Raw genomic sequence first — 21848 nt, 5'->3', positions numbered from 1 at the left:
TACAGAAGATATGTGTTAAATATAAAATAAATAATTTCTATCTTTAAATAATAAAATTAGCACGGCTCCCTCTGGTGGATTTCATATGAAAACCTTTTCTTCTAGTAAAAGTTATTATTTGATGTTCTACTTCACTTTTAACTTTTATTATAAAAGAAATCCACAAACTGATTCTATTTTATTTTAGTATAAAATAAAACAATGCAATGTATCTTACATTATAAATGTTCAGAAATCCCATCTTTATGTTAAGCAGGCTTCATAGATACTTGCTCTGTTGTGTCCATTGCAAAACAACCCTGCAATTATTTAGTTTCAACATCAGCAATGAGAAGCAGCTGTTATACTTCACCAGCTGAGCTTCTAATGAAACAACAAGTAAAACGCTGCAGGCAAGTAAGTGAGACTGTTGCTGCCTTCAAATCCAATCCAGTTTATTCATGATAGCTACTCTCTGTTTACTTCTACTAGTTTGATATGGCAACCACAGAGTGAAGGGAGATGTACTGATGTGTTTGTGATCATCTTACTTGTGAATCAGTTAAGCTTTGAAAATATGTGCACAAATATTTCCCTGGATATCTCATTTAAAAATGTAAACAAACTGGAATTCAAGTATTTGCACTTTTTATGGCACCACAGTGTGAACCACTTATTTTTAGGCTTTTTATGTTAAAGTCACAATAGAGGGCAAGTTTGTATTAAATTTGCTGCTGAGTTAAAATGTCAAGTCTTCACACATTCTTTATGCAAATAAGCAGAAAATTTGGAGCAGAAAAGGGACGATGTGAAGGGCCAGTAAATTTTCTCTACAACATGTCCATCCCATGCTCATTAAGTCTTTTAGGAAGAAAAATGCTTCTTTGTTTGCTGCCTTTCTTTCTTATGGCAGTCCTTTCTTATGCCTTCTATAGGTTGTGCTTTTGAATTATGCAAAATATATGAATTGCATGAAGAAGAATGGGTGGAGAAAGTTATCATGTAGCTAGATAACTATGTGTTCATTGGTAAATAGAATCATACAGACCAACAAATGTTTTACAAAAAATATTTGTATAAATAGATTTTTGCTTGGCAGTAAAAATGTGATCCTTACATTTACATGAAAATAGATCAGATGTGAAGCACAAGTTTAAGTTAAAACCAGTTAAATGTAACATCAAGAGTACATACTGTAACCTATGTGTAGGTAATAATGCATAGATTAAAGATCTTACAGTGCAATGACTGCAAAATGCGAATGAATACCTTTCATCAAAGCTATCCACAGTACACCATTATAACAATGTGATCATGTCCTTCATTATTGTGTCATTACAAATAAAAAAACAAAAATTTTTATTTGGAGCCTTTGTTAAATACTTTGTTGATCAACCTTTACCTGAAAGCTTCCATGTGGACACTCTACCATACAGGGCTGATTTGTAGATTGATGCTGAGATGGTTGTCCTTTCAGAAAGGTTTCCTCTCTCCACAGGGGAACCTTGGTAGAGTGACCATGGGGTTTTTGGTTACCCCTCTGACTAAGATAATGCTTGCCATTTGCTCTGTTTAGATGGCTGTCCAGCTTTAGGAGAGTCCCCTGGTTCGATATCTCTTGCATTTATAAAAAAAAAACGGAGGCCGTTGTGCTCAGAATCGTTTTTAACTTTACATAATCCTGTCTCTAAGGTCTAACAACAATTCCTTTAACCTTATACTGACAGTTAAGTGCTTCCTTTAATCATGTCCTATATCCACTTAATTTACCACAGATCAACTCGAGTTAATCAGTGTGAGAAACAACTCATGGATGATAAGTGGAAACCGTAAACACCTTAGTTTAATTTGGACCTTAATGGCAAAGGCTGCAATTACTTGTGATATATGAGTGATTTCTTAGTGTCCATTAATGATAATCCCATCTTAAACAATCTCAAAGAAAATTCCAATTTGCACAATGGAGAAAAAAAAGGATAATAATGCAATATACTAATCAGATTAAGGCTTAAACATCTAAATGTGGAAAAAGTGCAGTCCGGTGTATAATTATCCAAATTAGACAAGTGCTAGAAGGACAATGCCCTGGGCAGCAACTCCTTTATTAACCCATATGATGTGGAGTCTCTGCTGCCCAAAACTCAAACAAACAAAGAGAATATGCAACCATTAAATGCACACAATTACATGATCATCAGGGTAACCTGAGGCATGCATTGTAGCATGCACATTGAGAGTAGAAATGAATGCAAAAAGTTGGTCTTCGGGGGCTGCTTTCCTGCTGCTTTTGCACAGCTGATTTCCATTGATAGCTGCAATCATCAGAATACATACATACTAAAGGGCAAATAACACAATATTCTAAACGTTTAACCTATATAGTGCTGTTTCTCTCCAAGACATACATATTGGTTCTGCTTTTACTTTGTCTATGTACTCCCTTAGTCCCTTTGACACGAAAACTGGCTCATAGCTAATCTGCTTAACTGTCTCTTTTCCAGACAGACCCCTATTAGTAGTTTCTCTCGTATGCCTGCTTCTCTTTCCTTAAACCCTTCAGCAGATGGTCGCTCACACTGAGCTGTATGCTGATGTGAGTGATTGTTATAGAGTCAACAACCGAAGGTAAGCGAATATCTATTGTCACCACATGCTTATCCAGGAGGAGCATGTCCTGCAAAGTCAATGACTCGATGCAATCAGCTGGTTTGCTTAGATAAAAAACGTTTTACCAACCTGACTAAGACTGGATTGTCTCTTTAAAGGGCCTTGAGATGACATGTGCTGTAAACTGACACTAGATAAATAAACTCAATTGAATTTATGATTGTGCAAAAACAGATTTCCTAAAAACCTTGATTAGTTAAAGCAACGTGATAAAGAGGAGTACAGGTACACTGTATGTTTAAATCTCTCAGAAACAATGTTACTGTTGAATTTATCAGAGAACATCTTCCAGTCAATGTCCTTAGGAAAACAACTGCACATAAAGTTTATATATTTTTATTTCATTTTATTAAGAGCTGCTCTATATCTGCACCCTGCTGGATGAGGAACAGTGAAGAAAATAACCCTTAGGTCTCTATAAGACCACCACCTGGGAGTCTGATCTTTTTCCATCCCCTATCGAAGTCCTAATGTCAGATACCGCAGCATATTTGCAGTTACTGTAGCAGTTTGATAGTTTCAAGAAAAAAAAAAAGGAAAAACCCTTAGGTAGCTGAGGTCGTGGATTAGGTCAAAACATGGCCTTTTAAAAGATTGCAAACTATGTGATAACTGGTACACTTTGACCTTCTGCACAAAGCTTTTCCTCCTACTACCTGGTGACCTGTCCTGTGTTTAATGACATCACCGGCACAGGAATTCTTCATGAGGACTACTCAGTATGCAGTGGATTTAGGGCTCACGAATAATAAGTTGTATAGAATAGGCTGATTTAAACAAGTTGGTCTCCCTGTCAAAATGTTTCATTTAAAATAATAATAATAAAAAAATCAACCAACATATTTTTTTATAAGGTGTTCTGTAGAGTTAGAGCACACTCAAGACGAGCATCACTTCTTAATTTTACATTTATTTTTACTGGATATTATTTACTAGGATCAAGTAAAAGGGGTGGTGGTGGTGGTGGGGTAGCCTGGGTGCCATTCCGAACTTAGTCCCGCCCACCACGTTTGAGGTCGGGAAGTTCGGTCTGGCATTGCTCAATAGTAGCGCTAGTATGCTCGCACAATATCTGCCGGGCCAATCAAATTGTCAGGGGGGGCTTTATATGATGATGGACAGATGATCAACAGTAACGTAATCAACCACGTGACCAAAGCGCGCTTGGGTGACAACAACAATGGCTGCCGTTGGAGAGTTGAGGTGTGAAGATTCTGCTATTAGGTCTGTTCTAGAAGATATCGACAGCAAATTAATTTTAAAAGAGGAACAGAGAAACGCGATCAAGGCTCATCTTCTTATTCTAGGCGTGCAACTGCATGCTTTGATTTTTGTTGACAACAACTATGCGTCACTTAACATACGTCCCGCACTCCGTTGCTCTTATTGGTTGTAGGTCTATCCAATTGAGAGCAGAGGCATTTTTTTCCTGGTTTGTTCGAAACACGCCCCATAATCACAGCTCTATGGAGCAGTATCAGACTCATATTCTGACTAGAATTGAGTCGGACTACGTCAGGCTAGTGGTGGGGTGCTCTGAGTATGAATGCCAAACTTTCATATTTTAATTTGTAAATGAACTAAATCTGTCTCCTCCCTTCCACTTTACAATTATAAGCTACTTTGTAAGTTTTCTGTCATAAAATTCAGATAAAGACATTAAAGTCTTTAGAAAGTTAGAAAGTCTTTAGAAAGTTAAAGTAAAAGGAAAATATATAAATTAGGTTTGTGATTTACAGCTGTACAGGGATGTTCCGATCTTAAGATCGGATCGGCCTGATCATTTCCTATTTTACAGTGATAAGAGATGTTGTTGACAACCAGCCCATCTCAGCAGTTGAGAATGTCAGACTTGGACATCTGCTTGAAGTTTTGGACCCACGTTTTGGACCCCCATCTGACCTCTAGACACTACAATGCCGACACAGTCAAAATATTATTGACACTGACCTTTAATTCTCTGTAAGATTTAGATTTCATTGGATTATATAATGTTGAGTTACGTGGTAAAAAATATTTTTGAGTTTTATAAATTTCATTACTAAAGGCAAAATATCGGATAAGGACTCAAAATCGGATCGGAGGATTTGAGGTTAAAAGATCAGATCAGGATCGGAGGCCTAAGATGCTGATCGGGACGTCCCTACTTCTGTACATTTCTGGTGACAAGTTTTTGCGAAACATATACGCTTTTTAAAGTTTATCCTGCCTAACTATACAAGTCAACAGCTCTAGGGTTGCATACTTTTCTGAAATTACTAACATAATACATTAGTTCAGCTAAGATCCAAGACCAGGGTCCAGTTTTTGATTCCGAGCTCAACCAAGTAGAAGAGCAGATATCCTGACTGAACCTATTCTGCTCTGCAACATTCATGATTTTCAGTTTCAGAACAGGGGATGCCAAGACGACGCTTCAACTTAATCCAGGTTAGAGTTCATGATGAGCTCAAGCATAAAAGCTAGCCTCATTATTTAAACACAGAAAACAAGATCAATTGCAACAGCAAAAAAATAACAAGACTCAAAGAGGGCATTTCTCTCAAGTGGAACTTAAAACATTAATAACGTCATATCGGGAGATTATCAAAAAGTATTTAAGAAAAAACAGCGATTCTCTTCATGAAGCAAAATATAGAGAATTAGTGTGGCAGAGACCAAGTTGAGCAAGTTGTACACTCATTACTGCAATGCTTCATTAAAAAAAATAATATATGTGTGTGCATGAAATCTACATCTAGGTGTAAACCAGCAGGCGAAACAAGAGCTTGCAGAAAATCAAGATAAAATGTAAACATTTTTCAATATATTATTTGGTCCAGGACCAGTTAACAGCTATTATTATGATTAATATTTACCAAGTGAATTAAACAGCATTCAATTGATTTATTTGACAAATGCAATTAATGATATATTAGAAGTTTCATCTGGGTTCTTTTCTTAATACGACAAAGAGAAGAAATATAGCTGTAATTTATATCTCTGTCACAAAAGCTACCCTCTGGAATTAACTGTATGGTGTGTATTAACAAGAAAACTGAGGAAAAATAACAAAAACCTAAAAATAAGCCATTAAAAAAAAACAGTCACTCTATTTTGTCACGGTGCAGTGAAAAAGATCATCATCTATGCTTTCAATTATGCCTAGAAAACCAAAAATATATGCAAAGGTGGATAATTCAGGTCCAGGAAGTAAAAAGCCTGCAGAGAGATTAGTTCCAAGCATTTGCATTACCAGCTTCACAACTTGGGGCAAATCACCAGGTCAAGTGAACAGCATGAAGGAAAACTAGGCAGAATTTTTATTTTCTGGACCAGGATTATGCACCCCTGAATAAATGGTTAGATAATGCTTGAAATATGAGCCGACTGACTTACTGCCTTAAGTTATTCGTGCATAAGAGAAAGAAATATGCAGGTATAAGTGAAAGTAAGCAGAATGTGAAAAAGATTCTACACCTGCACCTGTAAAATGTTTCTCTTATTCGGATTCCACGTTTGTGACAAGGGAGCACCAGAAAACTGTGCATGTGTGTGTGGTTGTGGTGGCACTTAATTCAAATTATTTAATTATTCTAAATTTTTTTCCCCCTAGTTTTCCTGTCTGCAGAACTCTGTTGTAAAATATAACTGTACAAAAACAAAGTTATTTAATGACAGAAAGAAAAGATTCGCAGAGCACTTCCATCTCAGTCCGGATTTAGATCCCGTGTCCCACACGCCAAGTAGGGTCACTCCGCACTCTACTAACGAAGAAAGCAGAAATCATAGATAGTGTGATCGTTGTTATCAACCTGATGGCCATCTGAGCTGTGTGGTAATGGTTTCATGCTACTCTAACAGTTTTCTATCATATTAGAAACAATGGACAAAGAACCTGTTCTTGTTGCCTGCTGTGACTTGCAGATGAAATGTTATTGAGATAAATTGACTGTTAAAAGCAGTTAATGCTCAAAACTAGGGGTGTCAACAATAATCAGTTCAGCGATGCATTGCAATGCGGGGCATGCACGATTCAGCATCGATGCGGCAACGTGCCATAATCGATTATGTCACTGTTTATTTTCTGGCCTCAAATGGACAAGTTGTAATTTTTTCCGTAATTACTTCCGGGGGCATACCAACAACAATCAAGATGGCTGAGGCGGAGGGAGATGACCACGATAGACGGTTAGGCCTAATTAAAAACGCACCAAAAGCTTGGAAAGCGGATATCTGGGCACATTTCGGATTTTACGAAGTCAATGGGATTTTGGTGCTTCGCAATGCATCGCAATGCATCGTAGAATCGAATTGAATTGAATCGAATCGTTACCTGGTGAATCGTAATCGAATCGAATCGTGAGGGCAGTGCCAATGCACACCCCTACTCAAAACTCTATAAGCAAATAAATTAAACTACTTATAAATACATCTAATCAATTGGAACCCAATGAGTATTTGCGCTGCAACATCTACAGGCTCCGCTTTAAAGGAAACAACATTTCTGTAGCTTTTTTGTGTAATTTCTCTGCTTGAATGAACGTCAGACTCAGAACAAGTGAAAAAAAATTCCTCTACTGACCTTAGATGGTTGCTAGTGTAATTTGCACTACTAACTTGACTGAGGATGATAGTTAACTGGATTTCAGGATTTTATTCAGACACTTATTCTGGGTTCCCATTTATCCCACTTTCTGGGCCCTCATGCTCAGGTTTTTAACCAACTGTTGTCTGAAGTTAATTCTGCTTCGCTTTTTACAATCATGAGATTTTCATGCAACTGCTAGAAAAGCGGGTGGACTTGGACCATTGGCTTTAAGCCTGGTGTTTTTCCTCCCATGCAGAATGGATCGACAGAAGAGCTGCAGTACCGTGGATTAGTGCAGCTTGTCAAGGTCTGACGCTACAATGACAGTTTAATCTCTGAACTAGGTCTCTATTGAAAAAAGAAGCAATATGAGAGGAAGAAAAGCAGGGGAGCAAAGTTATAAGGCTAAGGTCTTCATTTATGTGATATAATTTGTCACATCAAATTCTCCTAATACTGCTGTCAACGTCTCCAGGGTCCAAGAGAAAAACAACATAAACAGACTCACAGAGATAAACAAACAGACTCTGGCGAATTCAGCTTATCCTTAGGCTTAAACCTGGCAGCAAGTTGTCAATAAAACTCACTCCTTTCCTTTAACAGAAAGTAGCAACATTCTTTTTTATCCCTTGGCAAGAATCCTTCGGCAAAAGTGTGCATACCTTTTCTAAGCATAGTGCTGAAAAAAGTCACACTTTCAGATCATCACATACATTGAAATCCAATTTATTCAAGAAAGATCCCCCCATGTGCTCCATGTGGTTTAATAATGAAAAACTGCAAACTACATATTTATTTATTTTTTCGAAATAAATTTGCATTTTAACAGCTACACCTAGACCTGATTGCTATCTGTACTATAGAATCAAGAAAACACTTTAAGGGAACCTGTTAATATGAACTAACCAAACAGACAGAAATGTGCAGTGTCATTATCTAAAGCAGTAAACTACTGTTGGAAGCTTAAATGGCCATAAATGGAAAGGGCGTGACAGGGTAAGTAGTCACAGGAATAGCAGGCCAATCAAGATACTTCAAGAATGCATTAACTGCTCATCCAGGAGGTCACAAATGAGCCCAGAGCACATTTCTTAGCACCACAGGCCTCACTTAACCCATTTATAGTCTAGTTTTATGCTCCAACAATAAGAAAAACACTGCATAAGAAAAGATCATGTGCCAGTCATGGGACGTGTTCAAGGCTAAGTTCACTGACAAACAAAAGGATATATTTCATATAAAAACTATAAATCGAAGCGTTTCCCACAACCTTTTTGGTGAGGCCTTGTCAAAGTTCTATCGAGAAGCTCTAGCCAGATATTAAACAGACTGTTCATGCTAGAAAACTTAAGCCATTTATTAAATTTACCTTACAGCTACCTAAAATATTAATGCTATTTATTGCAAAACATTGAGACAACTAACAAAGGAGCCATTTGTTTGGGATGACTATTACCCTTTTATGACAAAATTATCCTTGATATAAAATCATACTATATTGGCATTTTTATAATTAATATACCCAGGCCTAAATTTTGAGCAAGTGTAAAACCAAAGCAGAAACCGACACATTCAATAAATTCTGAGAGAAGAAAGAAGAAAATTCTGCTCTCCAATTGTCTCCTTGTACTGTTTGCTAGCACAGCTTTCAATGAAGCAATCAAATGTGCAAATCTCGTCATGAATAATTCATGACAGCTGTTACGAATAGCATTAGATGGCAATTATTTTGATGTTTGATCAATAAGAGCTGATGGAGAAAATATGATATAAAGAACAGAGCATTTAATGTATACTAGCCGAGCAGGCTCATGATAAGTGAGTCAACAACTATTTTTTTTTTCACCTTCTGGTACCAAACTAATAAGGGAAGAAGTTACCATGGTGATGCTAGACCGTTTTTTTTGCTTGCAAGGCTTTTAATGCAAGCACAAAGACACACAGGTTGAGATTTCTTCAAAGCTGTGAAGAGTAAAAGTGAAGCCATTAAATTTGTTTTTATTACAAATGGAGTTGCAATGCATAAAGACATGGGCAAATCTGACCTTTTCTTTGTAATTATTATTATAAATAGCATAAACCTTTTTTTTACCTGTTTTCTGCCAGCCAGGTAATTCCATCTTTATTCAACACTAACTGAGCCTATAAAAATTACATTTATTCTTTTATTAAACGTCAACATTCCTTACGTCAGCATTAACCATATATGTAACCAACATTTTGGAGCTGGATGCTTTTTTTTATGTTGTTACACAATTAAGGTCACTCATTTTTTTTACATCTATGATTTCCACAAATTACAACAAAAAGTCTTAAACTGCACTACCATTGAAAATTAGAATAGTAAATTGTCACAGTTGAAATCACCTATTAAAATGCAAAACACCCTCTGTTTAATTCTCTCTGCTCTGCTGTGTGTAGCATTACAATTTTCCTAATTTCTTCATTATCATTATGAGTTTTCATATAATAATGAATACTATGTTAAAGTCATTATATTAAAATGATCAAATACCAATGCAAAGCGCGATTTATGCATTTTCTCCTTATTTTCTCCTATATTTTTTGGGAGAGGAAAACAACATGAAGTGGTTTCAGGTTAAAAGCAAACTTGCAGCACCTTGCATCATCAGACAAAGCAATGAAGCTGCTGTGTACTGTTGTTGATAAAATGTTCATATAAGTCAGGAAACCTTTTCCTTAAAATGGATAGATAATTCCACCATCAAATGTTTGCAAGACATAGTTCTTTTTTTAAGGTTAAAAAGGAAGTCTATCACGATTATGTTGCAAGAGAAATGAGTGCAAATCCAATGGTGTACATTACGTTGGTTATTTTACATTAAATGCTTAATTATAAAACATTTAATTACAAAAAATAAAGAAATATGTAAATAAGTAAAAATACAACAAACAGTAAATATTTTAAGGGAGCAATTTGTATTTCTCACAATTATTTTATTGTAATTTTATATTTTGTGAAAAACAGAGTTCAATTGCAAAGTCTGTAAGAAAATGAGTGCTATGAGTGATAGAAACCAAAATGTTTGCCAATTAGCAAATTCTCAGAATGGATGGAGAGAAACTGTGTTAATTGTAAAAAAAAAAAAATAATGGGTTAAATCTAACCTGGCATAAGCCAGAGTGATAGGTGTTCAATTGAAATTCTACAGGGTATCAATCTAGAAGGGCGCCTGTGAGAATAGTTCGCAAAAAGAAGGAACATTAAGTAAAATTCTTCAAGATGACTGGTTAAATCACCAAGTGACACATGCCTCCATGTCTAGCTTTTAGCCAATCACAGCAGTAGCAGCAGTTGTGACATGTCACATTCTTGATCTGTTTCACAACTAACGGAGTTAGCGTATATATGAAAATCTTGCCAAATGTGGCCAGGAGGACAAGAAATCGTGTCATTTTGCTCATTTTTCAATATCTATTTCTGGGAGTTTGTGAATTTACAAATCTTGAGATAATTCATGTTGCTTTCAAGGTAAGGGTAAATCTATTCCACTTAAAAAAATAGAATAGAATTTGTAATTTTGATGTGAAAGAATGTGAAGATGTATAAAAGGGTTTGGTGAGAAACTTTGCAAACATTTCAAGAATAATAAGTTTGCTTCTTATCTGTTTTGGACCTTCTTTAGGAGGGTGTGACCCTTTTTGTGATCCTTTAGCCAGCTTACATCATGATGTAAATCAGATTATATTTAAGTGAATTTTGCATTATGCAATTCTTATGTTATTGGTGACTGTGTGCTGTGTAGAATCATGGTAGTTCAGTTAATTTATTGTTCGAAAGGGGGAGTGATTTTGGGTCACACTAGTTTTTAAAAAAACATTTAAAGATCATGTTTTGCAAAGGCTATATCTGTCTTTTTAAAAAGTAACTAATTATGTTTAGATAGAAAGTCAAAGGCCATTTTAAAAAGATATGTTTTTAATCCCGATTTGAAGAACTTAAGGTTTTTCTTGGAGTTTAATGTATATCAGTAGAAAATCAGAATTAAATGCCGGTTCTGGGTATGCAGAGTAGGGGTGGGTATTGCCAAAGAAGTCACGATTTGATTCGAATCACGATTCACAGGCCACGATGCGATTCTATCACGATGCATCACGATACTTGAATGATTGCGATGCATTGCAATATTTTCTCCTCCATGTTTTGTTTTTGAATGACTCGGCACAGTATCCCACGGCCGGAAATGCTTGTGACACAAGGCAGCGGGCGTCAACACATTTGAAACGACATCTACTGGACTGGAAGTGGTATTGCACTTGTTTATGGCTGATGTTCGCCAACCATTCATGCAATTTTATTTATTCATTTTTTTAAATTAATAATCGATTCTTGGCATCAAGAATCGATGCAGTAGATCACGAAAATTAGAATCACGATGCATCATCATCACGATTATTTTGCACACCCCTAATGCAGAGTAGATTTCAAAAGACCTGAGAGGTCTGGGATGTTGATACACTGACAGCAAGTCTGTAATGTATTTTGCTGCTAAGCCATTCAATGATTTATAGACTAACAGGGATATTTTAAAGTCCATTCTCTGAGCTACAGGGAGCCAGTGCAACATTTTATATCTGATGTGCTCCACTTTCTTAGTTTTGGTGAGAAGAGAGGCAGCAGTATTGTGGAACAAGTTAGTGCTTAAAAACTCAGATCAACTTTTCAGACAGACATGTGAAAACATTGTTGCATTAATTAAATCTAATAAAGATGAATGCATGAATTTATTTATTAGGCCCCTGCTAAGACATTTGTCTTTTAATCCTTGAGATGTTCTTTAGGTGATAAAAAGGGTGAGTTTGTTACTGTCTTTATGAGGCTTTCAATGCTCAGGTCAGAATCCATTGTTAAAGCTAGATATGTTAACTTTTGAATAACTTTCTTTTTGTAAAAAAAAAACACGATTACTTTAGTTTTGTTATTTTGACACATCCATGCATTGGATTTTTTCTATGCATTTACTCAGGTTATTAATCACCTAGTGACATTGTAAGGTATATCTGTTTGTCATTGACATAGTTATGGTAACTTATGTTGTTTATTAAGATCCAAATTGGGGTAGCATGTAGGTATTGAATAAGAGGTACCCCAAGATGGACCCTTTGGGAACATCATATGCTGTTTTTGTGTCCTTAGATAGAAATTTATCTACTGGCACTAAGAAGTCCCTCGCCTCTAAGTATAATTAAAGCAGTCTAGGGTTGTACCAGAAAGGCCAACACAGTTTTCCAAACAGTCTTGATGAAATGAAGTTATCAACACTATTGAATGCTGTTCTAAGGTCTAATGATACCAGAGCTGTGGTTCGTCCACACTCTGGATTTCATGATGGATTTCACCTAGACACCTTGAAAATGGCAGCCTCTGAACTATGGTGAGCATGAAAACCTGATGGCTGGTCATTGACAGGAATGTGTTTACTTAAAACACAATGGAAAACTTCTCAAACACGAGGCATGGTGTTAGGAATCCAGTTTGTGTGGGTTGTGCTTTTGTTTGTCTTCCCTCCACCACCAGGCGGCGCCTGGTTCTCGTTGGCCTCCTCACACACCTGCAGCGGGTTGCCTCATTACCGGAGGACTCTTAAGCTACTGACTGCCACTCCCTCAACGCCAGAGTGTTTGCCAGTTTTGGGTACTCTAGCCAAGCTGATTCTTGCTGAGTCAAACTGAGTTTTTGTCAACCTGAGTTTAACCTTGTTGTTTTGTCTTTGCCTCTCGGCAGGAAGTCATCCTGCAAAGTGGATGTTTCGGACCTTCTCTCCTTTGGATGGATTCTCTGAGCACCAAACTGAGCTGAGGATTCAAGCTTGTGGTTTGAATCTACATTTCCCCAAGGATTGTTTGGGCTTCTCTCTGAGTAGGGGATTCATCTCCACAAGTACCGTTCAAGTACCGCAGGAAAATTAAGTGGCAGTCAGCTCCTCCGTTTCTCAAGGAAAAACCGCAATCTGGGTAAACCCTGTCTGCCCTTCAACGAGCAAGTCATTCACTGGAACAACCCACACCGACTGGATTCAACAAGAGACACCTTTTCCTGGAAACGTGATTCCGCAGCCTCTATTCCCTTCTTCAAATCTAAGACACAAATTTCCCACTGAGCCTGAATATCTTCCCCTTAATTTTTCAGTCCCGATTCGACAGTGTTCTGAGCAGCACTGCACTCTTATCACCAACTCTCAATAAAACCTGTTAAACTTTTCCCTAGTCTCTCTGTTTGGTCTTCTGCATGTGGGTCAGAGCTCTAGATAAAATCACGACACATGGTTGTTTAAGTAGCGGGTTTCTTTGGTAGGTGGTTCCATTAGCCTGTGCTTTCTGCTGTCTTTTCTTAGAATATGCACTTTATGATTTAACTAGTTCATGTTACCATGGTAGCTAAGGAAAATGTGCAAAATCATATATTTTACTGACTGGAGGGAAAAATCTTATAATCCAACAGCCATTGGGGCTTCAATGTTTGTTCTAATTCTGATTCACCACTTTGTGTGCTGGTGCTGTGAGGCTGCATGTAAGAACACCAAAAATCATTTGACGTGTCAACTAACTGGTCAGCCTCACTTCCTGAAAGTTCTCTTCCAGTACCGTTACCTTTACTGTATGTATAAAAAGGGACATGTCAGACTCAAAGAAACTCTTTATTCTTTGCATTTTGACACTAATCACCCCTTACAACTCATTACATTACATTTACAATTTAAATTAGCTAATGTGTTTAATAGCACAGTATGTGGTGACTCATGCATGAAAGATGCTTAGTAACTCAGGTGATGCATGTATTTTATTTTTAGACGGTTTCCAAGTGAACGTTCTGTTCACTGGTGTGAAAATAGATTTTAACAGGACCATTTAAAATAATACAAAGTTTGGAATCATTTTTGGAAAACGTGAAAATGTTATTTTATTTTTTAAAGCTTAACAAAGCCTTTTATTCTCCAGGTTTGTATACATTTTTATGTCTCTACAGCCTGTATGTTTTAGTGAGCTTGCAGTTGCCCTAATCAGGAAGAGTAAACATTTCTCCAGATTGAATTAATGGCTTGATTTAACCCTAATTACCAGTGGACTATAAATATCACTGCTTTTTAGGCTGAAATGCTCGTTCCTCTGTGCAGACATGTTTTTATTATCTGAGCTCGAAAAGCTTTAAACTCCTTACAATCTAAATTTACAAAATACAAAGTTGAAAAATAGGCCTTTAAATCTCAGTTGTTTTTTTATTTTAGCTCAATTTGCAGTAGCCATTATCCTCTGTCTTGTTAGATTTTCATTGGTCAATGTAAAGCTAAACAAGGATGCCTATCTGGCCATGTGGCTTGAGGTTTTTCTGAGGCAGCTAATAGTCATCATGAGGCATAGTGTCCAGATGCCCAGTCATTTGTAGAGTTGATAAGCTCAGGCCAGGGAGGAGGTTGTGAGGCCATGGAGAAAGATTTTGTCTTCCTTAAAGAATTCAGGCAAAGCTGGCTTTTAAAGGGGGGGGAGCAGTGCTCCCTAACAGTGTTTACAGTGGAAGTGGGGAGCTGCTGTGCAGGACTCAGGACAATGTCAGGCTGTGAAAGGAATACTTTGAGAACTTTCTCAACTAAGCCTAAACTTAGTCCCTCCCTAAAGGAAGCAAGGACTAGGCGCTTGGAGTTGGACTCATTCATCACCCAGGCTGAAGTCAATAAGAGCCACGGTTTTGACTTACAAATTAGACACAATTTTACACTTATCACTAATATGACAGTAAGTCCTCTTTAGGAAAATCAGAATCTTTTGAAGATGACTTCTGCAGGCTCCCTCCAGCCAAGATCTACAATGTGGACTGGCCAGGTTTGCATGCTTTTAATGTTTCTAAAATCTTGTATTATATTTAGACAAATTAGAAATCAATAAAATTTGTTAAGCAATAAAAATAAAAATAAATGATTGACCTCATTTATTTAGCTAAAATATTTTCATGGTGACATTTATCTGAAATAAAATCCCAGTTTAAACGCTACTCTCTGTAACAATGTCATTAAACGGCATCCACACAGGTGCGAATTTGGGGTTAAATGATTATATTGCAGGGATGCAGTGTGTGATCCTCTGTCAGGAAAAAGAAGCAACCTTACGGCAGGAGTGTCTATAGACCTATAATCATTCTTTCACACAACAGACACTCAACTGCTGTAAAACTAGCGGACAGAGTCTCGAGGTTAGGTCTCCAAGTGTCTCCTGAGCCCAATATTCAATCTTTCAACTCCCGCTAATTATAGCCCAGAGTAGTTATTGTTCCAAGTCTTCAGGGTTTTTCTAATGGTATTGCACAGGTGATACTTTTCTGTCAACCTCCATAATATAAAACAAAACAACGGCCCTGATGAGCCTAAATTTTTAATCTTTAATGAAAATGTAACTAAAAAGTGGAGAATTTATCATATAATATGCAGTTATATGTTGGCTATATATTTTTTTCTGTTTATACAATAAACTGTTATCCCGACTGTTTTGATGAATAATAAAACTCTGGTTCATCTGTGTAGTTTTCACTAACCCCACAACTATGTATATATTTAAATTGTATTTTTTCTTCAGATTTAGTTTACTGTCAGAAGATCAGCTTCTTTTTTTTATCCTTTTTATCATATATGTTTTTTAGCCTTTTTGTTAATAGAGATGTAAGCTCTGCCAATTCAGTTAGATGTGTTAATAATGTCTATTTCTGTTAATTCTATACCAACCACACAACTTCTTGCTGTGGAGAACAGTTCTTATCATGTATTATTAAAGAACTCTATAGTGCATTTTACCGTAATAACAAGAAGGTAAATAGGAACACAGATAAAGCGGGGAAACAAAGAACTTGCAATATTTTTAAATATAGTCACATTTGTTTTTGTATAATGGGCTCCATGTAATTGTAGAAGCACAGGGTGCCATTCCACAGCTTTAGGTACAACCATCACCCACTGTACCTGTGATTGCAAAAGTAAATGTAAAAGCTCAGCACACAAAGTCACATGTGGTAAGAAGAGAATGTCGTCCAAGATTCAGAATCCACAGATTCCCCAAAAAACTTCCTGCACACTGTATAATTCTCTGTCAAAGATTTATTAATGTATAATATCTTCAGGTAACACAGGGTAACTCAGAGTACATGTCAGGCTTAATAATATCACTTTAGCGATAGTTTCAAGGTGTTGCTTTATTGTATGTCTCGTACCATGTCTCTCGGTTGTGCTGTTCTTTTTTTCATCTTGTTACAGGTGATGAAGCAGACTAAAAACGTTTTGTCATTATCTCCTTTCTATCTCTTCTTTCTATCTTTTTTTTTCTTTTCTTCTTCTGTTTTTCTGCTCTATTTACATTGCAATGTCCATATAAACTGTAAAACTCCCTGCATAATTATAATAAAGCAATTTATATGCATGAAACAAGTGTAGCAGTATGGCAATTGCCATACTGCTACACTTGTGAAAGTAAAATCTGTTGGGCTTTTTTTGGCATCAAGACAATTATTCTTATTGCCACATTGCCAGACAGGACACTGTATAAAAAAAAAAAAAAAAGAAAAGATTTTATTAATGTAATGTTTTGGATGGTGTGACCTTCATCAGACAGTTCTGACCTACACACCCCGTGGGTAAATGGATCAATCCAGGAACTGAAAGTGATGCTGTGTGCAGAAGTTTTTTTTTAAATCTAGGTACTGGGGATTAAAATGTCTGAACATTGTTTAAAGGGAAGTTGATCAAATACAACCAGAATTCTGAAAAGCATACCATTTAAGCACAACTCTTTGATATTTAAAGAAATTTATTACACAAAATGGAGAAAATACCTTGACCTTAGAAGCTTGACAAATCTCTTTACCTGACCGTAAACCGAAACATTTCTTAATAAGGCTCTGTAGGAAAAATTTCAGGCTGCAATAAATTTTACCTCTAACCAGAAGTCACTCATCTGTATTATTTTATGAAAATCAATAAGTAAAGAGGGGAATCAGAGCACAAATAAATTAGAATACAGTAGAAAAGAAAGCTGTCAGATAATCTTTTACAGTTAAATAAAATTATGTGTGAGCTTTTAGGGTTTATAAGAGGTTTTTTCGTCCAGTAAATTGAGTATTTTACGAGCATTCTGAGCCGCTGTCTCATCAAAATGTATGTTACATAAAGACTATGGATGCATGATAAAAACTAAATAAAAACCAAAGCAATAAATTAATTGTTTTACTGTGGTTCAATACATGCATGTATAAAATACAAATTGTTCCAGATTAATAAAGTATTTAAATCCAGACATGCCAATTGTTTAGATAAAAAAAAAAAAAGGATTCTCCATAGTGTTTGTAGAAATCTTAAATTTTCTCTCAAACCCGAGAGAGGAATTGCTGCTGAATGCTGTGCTTCAACAATTTTAATATGTTGGAAAATTTGCAGTAAATAGTTTTGACCAGTGTCGACACACCACAGATATCTATTCATGTATCAGAATTCATTTGAACATTTTCACAAAGCTCTTCAGAAAAGCAGAATCTCCATGATTCTGTTTTTAAAATTATAGGACTGTTTATTAAATTGGCAAAGATTTTCGCAGGTAGTTATTGCACTATGCTTACTAGTTTACAAAACAGCTTTTGTCAAGAGCCTTGCTTTAATCTTTGCAATTATTAGGCCCCATGATAAATGTCTTGAGCAAGGAATCATATTTTGCTAGTCTTAATAGGCTGTGAATAGCTAGAGCTATGGGACTCTACTAGAAGCTTACACATGGGAAGTAAATCATGCTTAAATGAGTTGCACTAAATATTATTTTTTAATTTATTCAGTCCTTCCTTATAAGATTTTTTTTCATTTGTGCCTGCGACTTCTAGGCACTGATCTTCTTTCACCTCAATTGTACCTCTGTTAACTGCCTTTTCAGCTATCTAAAGCACTTTTACATCTACTTATAGCCCTCCACACCTTTGTGGGACTCAATCATTTTAATTTTCATGGTGCTGCAAAGATGCTTCGATATGCTCAAGATTCCTAAGAGAGCATTTGAAGATTCAGAAATTTACATCATCTGTTCTCCAACCTTGTGCCGCAGGTTTTAAAGGCGAATTAATGCCCGAGACATCGAGCAATTGCTCTGTTTTGATGTTTCCAAATATATGGATGAGAGCCTGCCCTTTAATACAAAATATTTTATCCAACTTATATTGCTTTATTAATGACCAAAGCGTCCATATCCCCATCCAGTAAAACTAATTTTACCTTCTCTTCACACGATAGATTTGTTTCTGTCTTATCTAATTCAATAACATGGCAGACATTTTTCTCATTTTCTTACAGTAAATTTTTTACTCATGTGGGTAACAGTGATTCCTGTAGAGGACAAATTTGCAATTGTTTCTTTAATACATGGTCAACAGTCCAGACACACACACATTCTTGTCTTACAGTAATAGAAAGTGAGGACCATGTATTGACTCCCATTGACTCCAATCTTGTTCTCAACCGTTTGATGCCTTAACCCATACAGTAACCCCAGACCCAAACCTACCAGTGCATACTTCACTGTAACTCTAAATTACATTAAATATAGACCTATATAACCTATACTAGGTTATAGTTCAAGTGCTAATTTACACTTGTAGTCCCTGGGCAGGTTGATGTTATAGAAAAATGCATAAAACATCATACATAAATGGATAAGGACTTTTACTATACATTGACCAGACTTATAATAAAAAAAAAATAAAAAAAAATGTATAACAGTCAGATAAAAAAACTCTTAATCACACCTTTCATTTACTTAGGACTACTTTTATAGACCTCAGAACACACACACATATTTCACACCTTAGCCAGAAAAATAAGCATTGGCCAAAAATGTCGTAGAGGACCAGCAAAATGTCCGGAATTTCCAAAATGTTTTGGAATTTAAGGGTGAAATCAGAAAAAAAAAAGATCCAGAATCTGAGCTTCACTTCTGCCCAGAAAGAAGCACACGGAAATGTATCATCTAGTCATATTATTTTCTGTTGGCCCGAACAGAATGACTTTCTGGGTAAATAGAAAAAAAAGTAGAATCAAAGAGTTCTTGCTAGAGCCTCTTTTTTTTTACCACTACATTAAAATGCAACAGCGACTAAAGGGGTCATACCCGACAACATTTATTCCAAGGTTAAGACATGAGGGGGGAGACTTTTCATAAAATTGCTATCATTATTAATGCTTTTGTCAGATCAAAGCAAGGACAGGGGGTACGGCATATTTAAACCCAGCATGCCTTTTGAACAGAACTCCTTTGCGCTTTGGGATGTACAAATCAAAGAAACAAGTTCACGACAGATGTGGATCTTAGTATTTTAGGTGAATTTCCACAACTATTTTAAATGTGTTGTTTTTTGTGTGTGTGTATAGACACTTAATTGGAGTAAAACATAAATTACCCTTCTTAAATCAACATGACATACAGTATATAGAAAAGCACAAAGAAATGTGTGAGTATTGGCCTAAATTAGTTGATTTTCAGCACAATTCAGACCGACTAGTACTGTAAGCAGATTGCAAGTAACTTAAAAATCAGATATTTTTTCTGATCAATCATTCATGAATAGATTACCTGTTATTGTTTACAGAAGATGGTGTGCACTCTGGCTGAGTACATTAAACTCAATTACCACATCAAGCTGTAAGTTAGATGGTTAAGAACTAAAATAGCAAGAACTATAATAAAGTATTTCTATAAATGCTAGCTGCAATAACTTTGGATAATTAGTCTCACAGTTTAACCTTTCCATAAAAGTTCAAAAAATATCCACTGGACTTGGTTTCCAAGATTTGAAGACGTTTCACCACCTCTCCAGGAAGCTTTCTCAATTCAATTTAACCTGACCTATTTTCCTGGTAAGGGATGGACAATGTAGACCAGACATCCCCAAAGTCGGTCCTCGAGGGCCGCTGTCCCGCAGGTTTTAGAGGTTTCCCTGCTTTAGCACAGCTGATTATGATGACTGCAGTTGAACAAAAGCCTGTTAACCAGCTTTCAGTTACAAATGAGCTGTGCTGGAGCAAGGAAACCTCTAAAACCTGCAGGACAGCGGCCCTCAAGGACCAACTTTGGGGATGCTTGAAGTAGACTATTATTGATTAGTACAGCTATTCCAAAAATGTTAAAAGACAATCCACTGGACTCGTTTGAAAGTTTGAAGATGTTTTGCTTCCCATCCACAAAGCTTTTTCAATTCAAAATATCAGAAATAGCGTTGAATTTGAGACCTTATAGAGTGGACCAAAAACAAAGCCTGGTTTTAGCTTAGAAAACATGCAAATTGAACCAGACAAACGGGTCCACCCATCAGCAATGGGGGTCATTTGGGTTCTTTGTAAGCCTTCAATATCCGATACCTGTCTATATCTCTGAAAGAGGGTCGTTAGAGGGAACTATTGGCCTGTCTGAACAGACGAGGTGCTCTGTTCCCCTTTTTAATTTTTTTAGAATGACTATCACCTGGATGACTGAGAATCTTCACCAGCATTTAGTACAGTTATAATCATTCAAATTAAAGGTATCTAAAATCTCCTCTGTTGATGCATAAAAAGCCCAACAAACAAATACTATCCTAAAAATAAAATTCTTCTATGGTACTGTCATATATTCTACATATGTTAGATGAAATAGAACAACTATATTGGTAAACAACACAAAGCAATCCAGATTCTGTTTACCTGCAGTGTCTGTGAACTCCAGCCACGGTCTCAATGATGGAACATTCTCCTTCATTCAGGCAGAAAGCAAGGTCCTTATCCTCCACACATGGCTTGAATACTTCTGAACGTACACTTGGAAGTGTTGGGGCAAGTGCTGAAGACACAAAGAGAGAAAAAAAAAGATTAGAGTAAGAAATGAACCTCATTTGTCCTCTTAAATCATAGCTAATACCAGAGAAACATGTTCTCTTTTCTTTTTTTTTAAAGATTTTTTTGGGGACAAATTACTCCAAATCATTTTAGTGCTCTAAAATGGCCCCTCAGATGACAGAAAATAATTGTTTGTAATTTATGAAATCGGTAGGCTAAAAACAGAGAGCCTGGGGATAATTTGATTTGGTAAGAACCGATTAACTAGGCATTAATGAGATTAAGCATTCTCAGCTTGACTGTTTCCGTGTGCTTGATTAAAAAGGTAGAGGAAAACAGTGGCAATTCAAAACTTTCTAAATGGTTTTGAAATTATACATTTGAGTCTGTTGATTTTTGTCAATAAAAACCAAAATCACTCATTCCCCCTTTTTAAATGCAGCATTTGAAACAGAAATCTGCTCAGTGCTCTGGGTTCCAATTTTTCAAGCAAGGAGGCAGACAAAGAATAGGCCAATTGATATGTCTGTAATTCTCTGCTTCCAGTCTGACCCTAAGCACTCTCATATATAAAAAGCATGGTTGCCATGAGCGAGCACTGCAATGCAGGGTTCTCCACCCAGTGAAATATGCACAGCTGTCAGCCAAGTTATCAGGGCAAATAAATATTCTGTGTCAGACTGCACACTAATGAGTGTGAATTAAAAAAAAGAAAACTAGAAAGGGACACTCATGCACAAAAATTATCACTCTCTTACACTTATGCACCACATAACCAAGCATTAAAA

At 36.4% G+C, this 21848-nt stretch overlaps 1 protein-coding gene across 1 annotated transcript in view; it reads right to left on the bottom strand.

Annotated features, from left to right (window-relative positions):
• nrg3b (neuregulin 3b) overlaps positions 1-21848 on the bottom strand; it is a 304145-nt gene that overhangs the window by 135922 nt on the left and 146375 nt on the right. Inside the window, exon 2 of the mRNA XM_038280578.1 lies at positions 20929-21064. Within this exon, the coding sequence (XP_038136506.1) occupies positions 20929-21064 (136 nt within the window). The remainder of the gene's footprint in view (positions 1-20928; positions 21065-21848) is intronic.

The sequence above is a fragment of the Cyprinodon tularosa genome, unplaced genomic scaffold (assembly GCF_016077235.1).
Source record: "Cyprinodon tularosa strain WSP-4 unplaced genomic scaffold, ASM1607723v1 ctg161, whole genome shotgun sequence".
Lineage (NCBI taxonomy): Eukaryota > Metazoa > Chordata > Actinopteri > Cyprinodontiformes > Cyprinodontidae > Cyprinodon > Cyprinodon tularosa.
The sequence above is the reverse complement of the archived record's forward strand: the minus strand, read 5'-3'. Positions and strand labels throughout refer to the sequence as shown.